General features: G+C 38.9%; 1 protein-coding gene across 6 annotated transcripts in view; it reads left to right on the top strand.

Annotated features, from left to right (window-relative positions):
• Nucleotides 1-13,914, top strand: part of SNCAIP (synuclein alpha interacting protein) — a 364,007-nt gene that overhangs the window by 290,875 nt on the left and 59,218 nt on the right. For all 6 annotated transcript variants that reach the window (XM_073624689.1, XM_073624685.1, XM_073624687.1 and 3 more), the window contains one exon: nucleotides 2,969-3,148. In XM_073624689.1, the coding sequence (XP_073480790.1) occupies nucleotides 2,969-3,148 (180 nt within the window). The remainder of the gene's footprint in view (nucleotides 1-2,968; nucleotides 3,149-13,914) is intronic.

Consider the following 13,914-nt stretch of genomic DNA (forward strand, 5'->3'; position numbering starts at 1 on the left):
TCAATGAACTGTAGATCCCCAGTGTCGGCAGCACTCATACAGCCCCAGGCCATGACACTCCCACCACCATGCTTGACTGTAGGCAAGACACACTTGTCTTAGTACTCCTCACCTGGTTGCCGCCACACACGCTTGACACCATCTGAACCAAATAAGTTTATCTTGGTCTCATCAGACCACAGGACATGGTTCCAGTAACCCATGTCCTTAGTCTGCTTGTCTTGAGCAAACTGTTTGCGGACTTTCTTGTGCATCATCTTAAGTAGAGGCTACCTTCTGGGATGACAGCCATGCAGACCAATTTTATGCAGTTTGTGGTGTATGGTCTGAGCACTGACAGGCTGACCCCCCACCCCTTCAACCTCTGCAATAATGCTGGCAGCACTCATAAATCTATTTCCCAAAGACAACCTCTGGATATGACACTGAGTATGTGCACTCAACTTCTTTGGTCCACCATGGCGAGGCCTGTTCTGAGTCTAACCTGTCCTGTTAAATTGCTGTATGGTCTTGGCCACCGTGCTGCAGCTGTTTCAGGGTCTTGGCAATCTTCTTATAGCCTAGGCCATCTTTATGTAGAGCAACAATTCTTTTTTTTCAGATCCTCAGAGAGTTCTTTGCCATGGGGTGCCATGTTGATCTTCCAGTGACCAGTATGACAGAGTGAAAGCAATAACACCAAATTTAATACACCTGCTCCCCATTCACACCTGAGACTTTGTAACACTAGCGAGTCCCATGACCCCGGGGAAGAAAAATGGCTAATTGGGCCCAATATGAACATTTTCACTTAGGGGTGTATCACTTTTGTTGCCAGTGGTTTAGACATTAATGGCTGTGTGTTGATTTTTTTTTGAGGGGACAGCAAATTTACACTGTTATACAAGCTGTACGCTCACTACTTTACATTGTAGCCTCTTAGATTGTAAGCTCTAAGGAGCAGGGCCCTCTGATTCCTACTGTATCAAATTGTATTGTATTTGTACTGTTTACCCTCAAGTTGTAAAGCGCTACGTAAACTGCTGGCGCTATATAAATACTGTATAATAATAATAATAATTGTAGCAAAATATTATTTCTTCAGTGTTGCCACATGAAAAGGTATAATAAAATATATACAAAAATGTGAGGGGTGTACTCACTTTCGTGAGATACTGTATATGATATTTTTGGTGTCAGATCCAGGATGATGAGAAAGTCCATCTTTATTTTAAATTCATTTTTACACTAACAAAAATGTATTTTTATTACATGGTAAGACAATTAAGCGATAAAGGTATGATGAACCTTAGCAACGTTTGACTTTACTTGTATAAGAAATTGTTCTGTTGCTGTTCTAGAACTTTGCATATTAGTTCTGCTTGTAATAAAAAAAGTATTTGAGACCACATGGCTCAATGCCAACATAATGTCACACAGGCAGATATTGTACTATCTCAGTGTGAGTGTCGGACATTGTGCCGGATAATCTCAGGTTCAGTTATCGTTCTTCTGTGTTTATATAGATGGACAGTAAAGTGTGCTGCACTGTATGCCTTTGTGCAATAATGACTTGAGAATTTCCAGAACTGTCCAAACTGAAGATATGCACAGATATCATAAGTTATTTCCTAAGCTCAGTGCAAGTGTTGTACAGAAAAACAACTGTGATTCAGTGAGACTATCATAGACCTTAGAAGATGGACATAAGTGTAGGCATAATCTGAATGCCATGTGGTTGGTTTCATGGACACCCAAGTATTGTATTTTTATGCTGTTAATGAGGAAGGTTAGAGGCAGCAGAGTGGAGACACCTTGGGGTCATCATAGTGATCAGACTAGGTTTTCAAACTTGTCTAATTAATGTTTGCCCTAAGTGTGATTGGCTGCTAACTGTATGATGCTGTTATAGACATGACATGTGTCAATCTTAGTAGTTTATTTTGGGGAAAATCTAAGTAGTTAGCCAAGATTTTCCAGCACAGTCAGTATCTGTTTTTCTTAAGATCATTTGGTCAGGACTTGGTAACTTTTGAACTGAGGACTGTGCCCAGCTACAGACAAGTCTCAATGACTAAGGTCACCTTCAGCCATCTTTACTACCTGCTAAACCAGCATCTTTTCAGTGTGATTTGGCTATAAAACGACCTGCTTTTTCTATCATAACAAGAGGTAGAAAAGTCAGTTGCTACACTCATCTACTCATACTACATTGTACTCTTTCACATGTTCCCTTGATCTTTAGTGAACAGGGATCAGGGTTGAACAGGGTATTACATTGGTGGGACGCATTAAAAATTACTCTAGTGATAGCTACCAGCAGCACAGGGTATGGGGACTGTGATGAAAAAAATTGTATGGGTTTAATTGCACCTAACATTCAGCTAAAATTTCAGAGGAATCATAGGTTGTGACTGCTACACAACTAAGATGAATTTGAGGAGAACTGCATTACTATATTTCATTTATGTTGAAGCATATGAAAAGACAGCCATTAGAATTATTGTGCATGCCCTTTATCCATATCAAACAAATATGATGTTGGTTTTAAAATAACAGAACTACATTCCTTGCTGTTTGTGACCTTTCATTAGTAACACACAATCACACAACACATTGGAAATGTACTAAACTATAAAAAAAAGTTTCTTTTAGAACCCCTTATTTTTGTTTTGTTTTTTGCTTGTATATTAAATTATCTTAAAGTATAACGTCACTTGGAGCAGGTTCTAATCTCTTGATTCTTACAGAAACCTTTACTGAGAGAATAGGAAGGTTGTAATTGCATTTTACCTAGCTGTCGTGTTGATCCACTGAATTCATTATTTTGACTTTTTAACCCATATTGGTGACTCTGCAAGTATTGAAGACATGGACATCCCAGCAGCTAGCATTCCTAAAAGTGTATCAGTACTGGCAACCTCCATATGTTATGGGTTACTTACTCATTGCTGGACTGCTCATGATGTTTTCCCTTTCTGCCCCCCAGCCTCACATCGCTGTAGATAATTTGGACCAAATTCATGATGAAAATGGAAACAATCTACTGCACATTGCAGCATCCCAGGGACATGCCGAATGCCTGCAGCACCTTACCTCACTTATGGGTGAGGATTGTTTAAGTGAGAGGAATGAGGAGCAACTGACGCCTGCGGGATTGGCAATAAAGGTAATGTGTGATGCATTAAAATGAGGCTTTCTAAAGTTTGTAATGAGTAGCACTGACTTTATACTGCCTAAATGTATTCCATTAGCAGGGCCTTATTTGCAGGGCCACTTTGCAGGAGAATATGGTCACTGACTTACCAGTGGAAGTCAATAAGGGCGGCATGGTTTACTACCCCGCAGATTGAATGTCTCTGCTTTTATTTGCTCTAAAGTCATTATGGAAAGCTAGTTGAAGAACTCTCAGGGATTAGGAAGAAGGGCCAGTTTATAGATGAGTTCTGGTCAGATTCTCAGTACAGGTTGAACAGTGTTTTAGCAGTATAAATAGTATATACTGTAACATTTAAAGCTTAACTCTAGGTATGATTTTCCATGTGTAGATACATTGGTCAAGCTTGTACCAATGTTAGTATGCATATTTCATACCTGAGTGATGACTGTGGAAGCTGCAAATCACGGTAGTAGTTGGCATTTTTTCCAATAAATACAAGAAATTATCTGATTGTGCAAGGTGAAAATTGTGATGTCACCGCCCCACCTCTTCACCTCATCCAATCAGGGAACACATTGGTTTTGATTTACTAAAGGCAAAAAGATTGTGCACTTTGCAAAGTGCAGTTGCTCCAGAGCTTAGTACATGAGGTAAAGCTTTGCTTTGCAAGGAAAATCCAATCATGAGCAAGAAAAATTTAAAAAAAAACAGCATTTTTGCTTGCACATGATTGGATGATGGAAGTCAGGAGCTCTTACAGATTGCAACTGCACTTTGCAATGTGCTAAGTCTATTTGCCTTTAGTAAATCCACACTTTTGCATTGATTGAAAAAAAAAAAAAATACAAGACAGTTTGTAAATGGCAGCAGTGCCATGTAACAACCCCCCGTGGTTACTATGAAGAAGGGAAGCCTCTTGGCATCGGGCCTGGAGGACTTCTGCTATCTATGTAATAGCGCAAACTACTACAGTGATTGTCAGTTTTTACAGTGATCACTCAGGTTTCAGATTTTCATACTTACACTGGTCCACACTGGACCAATCTAACTATGCAATATAAATCATAGCTAGAGTTTAGCTTTAAGAGAAGGTAGGTGGTATATATGACGCGCCATATGACGCTTCTGACAAGTTTTCATGACACAAAGAGAAAAATGGTGACAGGGGAGGGACCTCCAGCTGATTGACAGTCTCAGCTCTGTTCCTGTGTGCTGTGTGGATGGGGGTATCAGAGCTGTTAGAGCTCCCCTCACTGAGCCCTGCAGAGTAGGGGGGCATGGTCAACATCACCCAGTGACCCCGTCCCCTTATGCCGTCACAGTCCCAGCATGCCCAGGGACTGTGACAGCATAAGGGGGCGGGGTCACCGCCTATATAAGTCACATCGGAACGCTCAGAGAGCATTCCAGCCAGAGAGAGCGTCGTGTCAACATCACAAGAAGAGAAGAGGGAGGAAGATCAGAAGGCAGAAGACCGGGCCACCGCTAGCAAAAGAGCGGCAAAAGAGCAGAAGATAGCGGAGGAGCCCAGCAGAAGACCCTGAGAGCAAGGAGAAGAGGTTAAACAATGGGAGAAGAGGCCAGAGACAGCGGGGAAGAATCGGAGAGACCCCCGAAGTCGGAAGAAGACCCCCGAAGCCAGAAGAAGACCCCCGGAGCTGTCTAATAAATTACTTTAAAAACCTGTCTAGTGTGGTTTTTTTTTATTGACACTTTTTCCCCCAGGTGAATGGGTAGGGGTACCATGTACCCCATACTCATTCACATAGGGTGGGGGGCCAGGATCTGGGGGCCCTCTTATTAAAGGGGCTCCCGGATTCCGATAAGCCCCCCGCCCACAGACCCCGACAACCAACGGCCAGAGTTGTCGGGAAGAGGCCCTTGTCCCCATCAACTTTGGCGCCCCCTCCCCCAAAACACCAACCCCCCACGTTGAGGGCATGCGGCCTGGTACGGTTCAGGAGGGGGGGCACTCTCTCGTCCCTACCCCCTTTGATGACCGGCCGGGCTGCGTGCTTGGAACGGGGTCTGGAATGGATTTTGGGGGGACCCCATGCCATTTTTTCGGCATAGGGGTTCCCCTTAAAATCCATACCAGACCTAAGGGCCTGGTATGCCCCGCAACGGGGCTCACAAGGTGCCAATCTTGCCAATAAAAGCAGCGAGATTGACTTCCTTTTCTAGTCCCATCGTACCCGAGTCACGTTCAAAATGAACGGACTTGTCCGTGTGTGGGCAAGTCCGTTCATTCTGAAAGTCCGCCGGGAGTCCAGCGGGAAGAACGTTGGACCTAGTTTCCCATAAAGTCCGGTCGTGTGTACACGGCATTAGTGTTAGGATTTTCTTCCTCCTTAACTACACAACAGAAAAGTCAGGTCACTGGCCTGGCTCTGCTGTCTGGCAGTACTATGTAAATCACAAAATCGCTAAACTTTTGGCAACTAAAAAAAGCGCTAAAATGTGTGTTTCAACTATGTATTTATTTTTTTGCCCGGAGTTCAGCTTTAAGAAACACTTCTGAATATGTCTGCTATAGGAATTAACAGGTAGAGATTCCTGGCTCTAAATGGGGGTAGTAAAGCTGCAGGCAACCATATAACCATTTATGTTACTTATTGCAGTTTATGATTGCAGTGGATGTTCTCCATTACTCAACTACAGGGTGCACTGTGGTGGTGACAGGCACTATTTGAAATATTCATTGAGAGCATTCCGTATTTTAGAAAAAGGCACCCATAAATGTAATTACAATGCCATGGTGCAAGCTGCATTCAAACACTGGCAGGCCATTAGGGAGCTAATACTGATGTGCAATACACATATTTTAACAGTTGAAAAGTAATCTTCCTGAGTTTCAAATGTAAGTCATTATATTAGTGGTCTAATGGGTGATACTGAGTCCAGACTTTCAAGTGATTTTCTGACACTGTACTGGTCTGGATGAATACTGTATGTCAGATAAACAGGGGATCTGGAGAGGATCTTATCATATTTGAACAATCAGATCCTGTGAATATGGCCAGGTTCTATGTGAACTTACAGTTGCAGTCAGCTGTGAAATAAGTGGTGTCAGGATTGCAGTAAATCAAGATGTTGCAAATCAGATTTACTTACTAGCACTCACATTTTCATATATTCATAAGATCTAACACTTGCGCGCACACACACACACGATTCTGTAATATAAATTCTTTAGGTTGCTTTAACAGAACCAACTGGAAATGCTTATATGCAACGTATCCTCCACACATAATAAGTTACTAAATTACTTTAACTAGGATTTTGGTAATCATAACACATATATAAGACCACAGCTCTGCTTATAATTGCACCAACGTTTTTTCTGGCAGTTCAACAAGTTAGCAGTAGCTATAATCTGAAATAGGTATTTTTTTTTACATTTTTACATTTTTTTATTACAGTCAAATAGTATAGGTAATTTTACAGCTACACAGTATAGGTGAGTTTTTATGACTCTTCATTGTTTAAAGGGTACATTGTCCAATAAAAAGCTATCACCTTCTGCTAAAGTGTTGACATTTTATTCTCTATATGACTTAAGTTGCTGGATATCTGCCATTCCCCATTAAAATGCCCATAAACCTGAATCCTTATGAAAACAGTACAGAATAAATTAAACTTACATATTACTTTCCAAAGCCAACCTGAAAAAAAACTTAAGTTGTACTAGATAGGCTGTGACATTCAAGTTGTTTAGTCTTCTTATTGGCTTTTAATTATCATAATGTATCAGCCACATAGCGCTGTCCTCAAACAAGATGAAGTACTGTGAAAAGACTTTAATAAATAGTCAGTGTAATAAAGCATGAAGTATAAAACATATGCAAAGAAAGACAGTTCATCAGTTGATGAACCTCAGTCTAGGGAAATATTTTTTTAGTGATGTTCATATGATGGTTTCCTACCACCTAACTCATGATCAGTGGTCAGTCAAGCACATTCTCATTCTTGCTTAATAAAGTGGACTGAATAAAGATTAATTTCTCAACAGAAAGTGCTGAGCCCCCTAAAACATTATTAATTCATGTACAGATAGACACAAGTGGTTCTTAATTATCTCTCAGAGACTTGAGCACAAAGATCCCACATCCAGAGTTCCTAGCTCAGCCCATCATATCATATGGTTTAATGTATCCTGCTGTGACACAGCCATTTTCAATGGCCTTGCTGCAGTGTAGTGTAGATTTGAAAAGCTTACCATGGAGAACAAACCCCCACATAATGGCTTTTGCAGAGAGATTATCCTGGAAATTGGGAGTAGCGTTCTTAATCCCTGAGTGAATCTCTGAGAGATATAAGAAGCTGGTGACTGATATATCAGTTTTGGGTGGACCAGCAATGGAATAGCATCCTTTATAGGGATCTGGCTAGATCCTGTCCATTAAAGTATTGGCTGTGGTGACCCGTTGACTGTTTATTTTCCTTTAATGTGCCATCATATCATGTGAATCTGTAGCCTTTATGGGGATCTGACTAGATCCTGTCTATTAAAGTATTGGTTGTGGTGATCTGTTGACTGTTTAGTTTTCTTTAATGTGCCATCACATCACATGCATCTGCAGCCTTTATGGAGATCTGGCTAGGTACTGCCTATTAAAGTATTGGTTGTGGTGATCTGTTGACTGTTTAGTTTTTTTTTAAAGGGCTATCATATCACTTGCATCTGCAGGACACGGGCATAGAGATCCATATGTTGGCATCCCAGAAAGATTTAATAAATATCAGTTTTGGCATGTGTCTTTAGCAATCCTGGATGGATTAAAACTAATAGAACTAATGCTCATGAAAGTGTTAGCGTAGAGGTTGGAAGTGTGAGATGTTGCTTTACTGTCATTTCAGAGGTTGTTTGTACCAGTGAAATACGTGCACATTCTTAACTGTTCACCATAAATTTGCTGGTCACCTGTACAGTATGTGGTGAAAAGTCATTGCTGAAAGCTGTATTCAACATATGGAGAAAAGAAAATTCCCCTCCTGCCCCTATGGGCTGTCAGTCTCATATTTCAATTGAAATAACATGAATTCTTTGAGATAGAGATGAAATACCAATATAGAAAGACATACCATACCAGGGCCTCTACAGTTCCTTTAGGCTACATGTGAACTCAATAAAGGTTCTGAAGGTGGGGATTGTAATAGCCTTTCAATGATGTTTTTGACATTACTATTTATGTGTTGCTGCCTGTGATGTGTTTATCACATGCAGAAAATCTATATTACTTTCAGTGTATACCCCTATGTTAAATATGCTTAAAATCCAGGAAAGTTCCCAAATTAAATGTTACATGAGACAGCAGTGGAAGTCCCCCTGACCCATGCTCTGCGGTAAGCCTCATCCTTGGGGATAAGCCCTGTGGCTGGTGTTTTTAGTATAGATGATGAGAATACATTACATCAATATGGATTCTGCATCCCTGTGCTGTTTCCTTAAGTGTCCATACTAGCAGAATATAATTTGTTTAAACTGGATTTTTGCATGCAGGTGTATATAATTGGCTGTGTTGCCGACTCAAAGGAAACCTGTATTTACAGAAAAACATAGACCCCCTTTGCTGACCTATCTTTATGAAAATGCGTGTTCCCTGGCTGTCACAATAATTGAATGGCTTCAATACGTTTTAAGCTTACTCCCTGGGAATATAAATGTACATCAGTAGCTCTTACTTCACTGCAATGTAACTTTCTCCATGCTTGCTTTAGATTGGGTACCAGTCGTCAGAGACAGCCAGGCAACTGGCATTTTAAGATGGTAAGCAGTGGAAACCTAAATATACTTTTGTACTCAGTCCTTCTGACTCATGGAATTCCTATTTTTAATGTGTCCATGAAGTTATCATTACACAGGTCACGCATTGTCCACTTGAAGTAGGAATACAGAAACAAAATATGTTGATTGTAAATTGTGCTTAAAGTAATGTTAGTGGCAAAATGTCTACTTTAGTAGCCCGATTCGTAACCCCAAGTGTATATAAACTGACAGAGTTCCAAATGCTTTTGCCATACGTAATAGTCGTGGTGAAGTTTTTTTATTTTTGGATTATTTCCAATGTGGAGTCTGTCTGGTTCAGCAAAGATTAAATATATTTGGAAAAGGGGGACATAGGGAATAGTCTAAGACACCTTCCAGTCATAAATAAAACATAATCATTTGGAAGACACATATAAAATATACATCTGAGAGCACATGCAGTCACTACTAATAATATTTTATGCTTCGTAGTCTTGGAATTTTGACCTAAGCCACATATTCACGAAAGATTACTGTTATATAACAAATCAAAGAATGCACAAATGTAGACATGAGAAAGATTACTGGAGACATTTGAGGTGGCTGTAACTGCATAGCTGCTTAACAGAAATTTCAGTGGTATAAAAAAGCTCAAAAAAGTTAGTCTCATACTAATATAAAACAAGCGTTCCTGTGCTATGCAAAAGTATAGCACATGCTAAAGTTTTAAAAAAATGGAAACCACCTATAACATAATTTGTGCATATCAAATATAAATTAAAGCTTTCTTCTAAATATTTGCCATGTTATTTTGGCAAAGTTGGATTTATGTATCGAAATTGAAACCAGTATTGTGTCAGTGTTTCCAATAAAAAACACATATCTGATATGTCTATTTACCAAAGTAAAAGTGGGCGCTTTGGGAGTTTCAATTCTAGGTTACCTATTTTGCCTAGAATGGCTCTCCATATATCACATTACTGGATGCTTTCATTTTCAGAAGGGATCGGAGAATTGTGATTGACACCTTTCAGATTTTCTTTACTTTACTTATTTGCTCATCTCTAGACAGTAAATCAACCTATTCTTTTTGTACCACCATTGCCAAAATTAGAATTGTAATCTGTTTTCCGGGGCAATGTGCAACTCCATTTCCAAAAAACATTGGGACGCTGTTTAAAATCTACATAAAAACAGAATGCAATGATATGCAAATCTCATAAACCAATATTTTATTCACAATATAAAGCATATCAAATGTTTCAATTGAGAAAATGTACCATTTTACGAAAGAAATAAGGTAATTTTGAAATTGATAGCAGCAACACCCCTCAAAAGTTGGTACAGGGCCATGTTTACAGTGAAGTATCACCTCCTTTTTTTTTTACAACACTCTGTAATTGTCTGGGAACTGAGAAGACCACTTGCTGGAGTTTTGGGAGAGGAATGTTGTCCCATTCTTGCCTGATATAGGATTCTAACTGCTCAACAGTTCTGGGTCTTCTTTGCTATATTTTTGTTTCAAGATGCACCAAAAAAATTTAAGTTGGTGAAAGGTCTGGACTGCAGGCAGTCTAGTTAAGTACCTAGACTCTTCTACCATGAAGCCATGCCGTTTTCATAGATGCAGTATGCTGTTTAGCATTGTCCTGCTGAAATATGCAAAAATCTGAAATCTGGATGGATGCATATGCTGCTCTAAAACCTAGATATATCTTTCAGCATTGATGGTGCCTTACAAGATGTTTAAGCTGCCCATTCCATACACACTAATGAACACATATACCATCAGAGATGCAGGCTTTTGAACTGAGAGCTGATAACAAGCCAGAAGGCCCCTCTCCTCTTTAGTCCGTGGCACCAGTGGTTGCTAAAAAGAATGTCAAATTTAGATTCGTCTGACCACAGAACAATTTTCCACTTTCTAAAAGACCATTTTAAATCGTGATCACTTTGGATCACTTTGGATCATGTTCAAATATGGCTTCTGCTTTGCATGATAGTTCTTTACCTTGCATTTTTGGATGCCGCAGCAAATTGTGTTCACGGGCAGTGATTTTGGAAGTATTAAATAACAATATGTGCGGCGCTAAGATCAAACAGTGAATGAATGAATAAGTAGATAAATAAATAAAATGTAGTAGGGTGGATATCTATAGGAATAACCTAGTACACAAATCTACTAATAAATGAATTAATTAAATAAATATATTGAATTAATAATAAATATATCCTTTGCAAAAAGTCCAAAAACGTGCAAATAACATTCAAGTATTGTAACGTCCAAAATAAAGTGCAAGTGCTCCGTGTGTTGCACACTATCCTTAATATATTGAATAAAAATGTTGACAGTCCATCATAGGGAGGTGGATAAAATGATGCTGGTGCCTTCATGCAGTGTACACACAAACCTAGTGTAACCCTCCACCAGATGTACCCTCACTTTAAGGGCTTTTTTTAAAAAGCCTGTAGTTAATGTGTAACAGCTTAGGGATTCCTCCTGTGGTTTCTCCTTCCTGTAGTAGCTATTTGGCTCAAATTTTGAATCAAAAACTCCTTCCTCCTGGTTAACAGTGACCTCCTCTCATATATGCCACATGTAGAAACAGCAGAGGCTTGCAATAGTGTGATATTGTTTTAAAATATTTATTAAAACGTAAACTAGTCAAAATTACATTCACATTTCATAGTTAAAAACAAGCCTTGGTATACTCATGTATAATGGGGTGATGGTATCACCTGAAGCAGGATCTGCAGCCCCAGTCAGCGGCATTCTCACCGTCCCTAGCCTGTGCTAGTAGGAGCTTGATCGGCTGATGTGAAAGGAATTAGGAAGTGCTTCAGAGCACAGGCTAAGGATGGTGGGAACGCCGCTGACTGGGGCTGCAGATCCGGCTTCAGGTGATACCATCACCCCATTATACATGAGTATACCAAGACTTGTTTTTAACTATGAAATGTGAGTGTAATTTTGTGGAGTTTAAGTTGTAATAAATATTTTAAAAGGATATCACACTATTTCAAGCCTCTGTTGTTTCTACATGTGACATATATGAGAGGAGGTCACTGTTAACCAGGAGGAAGGAGTTGTTTTTGATCTGAAATTTGAGCCAAATAGTTACTACAGGAAGGAGAAACCACAGGAGGAATCCCTAAGTTGTTACACATTAACTACAGGATTTAAAAAAAAAACCCTTAAGGTGAGGGTACATCCGGTGGAGGGACTAGGATTGTGTGTACACTGCATGAAGGCACCAGGATCATTTTTATCCATCTCCCTTTGATAGACTGTCAAGATTTTTATTCAATATATTAAGGATAGTGTGCAACATATGGAGCATTTGCACTTTATTTTGGACAGTCCAATACTTGAATGTTATTTGCACGTTTTTGGACTTTTTGCACAGGATATATTTATTATTAATTCAATATATTTATTTAATTAATTCATTTATTAGTAGATTTGTGTACTAGGTTATTCCTATAGATATTTACCCGATTACATTTTATTTATTTATCTACTCATTTATTCATTCATTCACTGTTTGATCTTAGCGCTGCACATTTTGTTATTTAATTTTGCATTGTCACATTTAGGAAAGTGTGGGGAGTGCTGGCAGCTGTCTATTTTATTTTACTTTATTTTTTATTAATTAATTTTACCAGCTCACAAGGTTTTCACCTATTTATGATTTTGGAAGTATTCCTGGGCCCATGTAGTGATGTCTATCACAGAATCATGACTGTTTTTAATGCAGTGCTCTCTAAGGGTCTGAAGTTCAAGGGCATCCAGTATTGCATTTTGGCCCTGTTCCTTGTGCACAGAGATTTCTCCAAATTCTTGGAATCTTTTGATGATAGTATGCACATTACATGATGATATATTACCATTTCAAAATGTTCTTCCAGCTCTTCCTTGGTATTACCACATACTATGCCAGCTTTTTGTTGCCCTGTCCCAACTTGTTTGAGACGTGTTGCTGCCATCAATTTTAAAATTACCTTATTTTTTTCTTAAAATCGTACATTTTCTCAGTTTAAACATTTGATATGTTTTCCATTTTCTACTGTGAATAAAATATGTGTTTATGAGATTTGCAAATTATTGCATTCTGTTTTTTATGTAGCTTGTACACAGCGTCCCAACTTTTTTGGAATTGGGGTTATAGATTATTTTCTTTGAGGTGGTTAATTATTTTGATTTTACTTAGCCAGATCATATATCTTATTTAAAATTGCCTAAAATGTTCTTTCTTCCTTTAAGAAAATTTTGATCGAGAAGGCAGAGGAATGTTATAATTTGAGGCTGGGTTGTGTCCAACAAAAGGCCTAAAAAATAAAGAGGAAAGAAAAGTAGAATACCGATACAGTTTGTAGGGTTGTAACTTTTTACATTTATAAACTTATAATATGTATTATTATTATTATTTATAATATAGAAAAGTTTAAATTAGATATAGCCTACATACAATAATTATTTGTGTATCAACATGAAAATGTACCACCTGTAATTTTAAATGTTATCCTTTTGACTACCAACCTTCATGCTGAAAATATACTTTAGCACTATCACTCAATATCACTATACACTTAGAACCATCAAGCTCCTCAGAATGCATTTCATTTCAATCCCAGAATATTGTCATATAACTAAACTATTCTCAGGAAACTGAGCCTACAGCCCTGAGAACCAGGCCCACCCAGTCTACTGGTTAAATCAGCAACCTTTTACCAGTTGACTTCCAACCGCAGCTGGGACAACAGAAAGCAAATTCTTTACAATTCTCTCTTGCAGACATATTGTGGGCTTTGCTTCATAACATCCACACTGAAGAGAACCCACACTGCTATATAATCCTACACATAAGGATTCACTTACTAAAATAATATCTTTAAAGCTGAACTCCAGTAAAAAGAAAACCCATTTCCCTTGCAGTGGAGCCACCATCTACTGCAAGGGCTAAATGCTCATTTAGGACTAAGGGGGCCTCAAAAATCAGGTTTACTTACCCGATCCTCCTCCCCT

The sequence above is a fragment of the Aquarana catesbeiana genome, linkage group LG01, assembly GCF_042186555.1.
Source record: "Aquarana catesbeiana isolate 2022-GZ linkage group LG01, ASM4218655v1, whole genome shotgun sequence".
Lineage (NCBI taxonomy): Eukaryota > Metazoa > Chordata > Amphibia > Anura > Ranidae > Aquarana > Aquarana catesbeiana.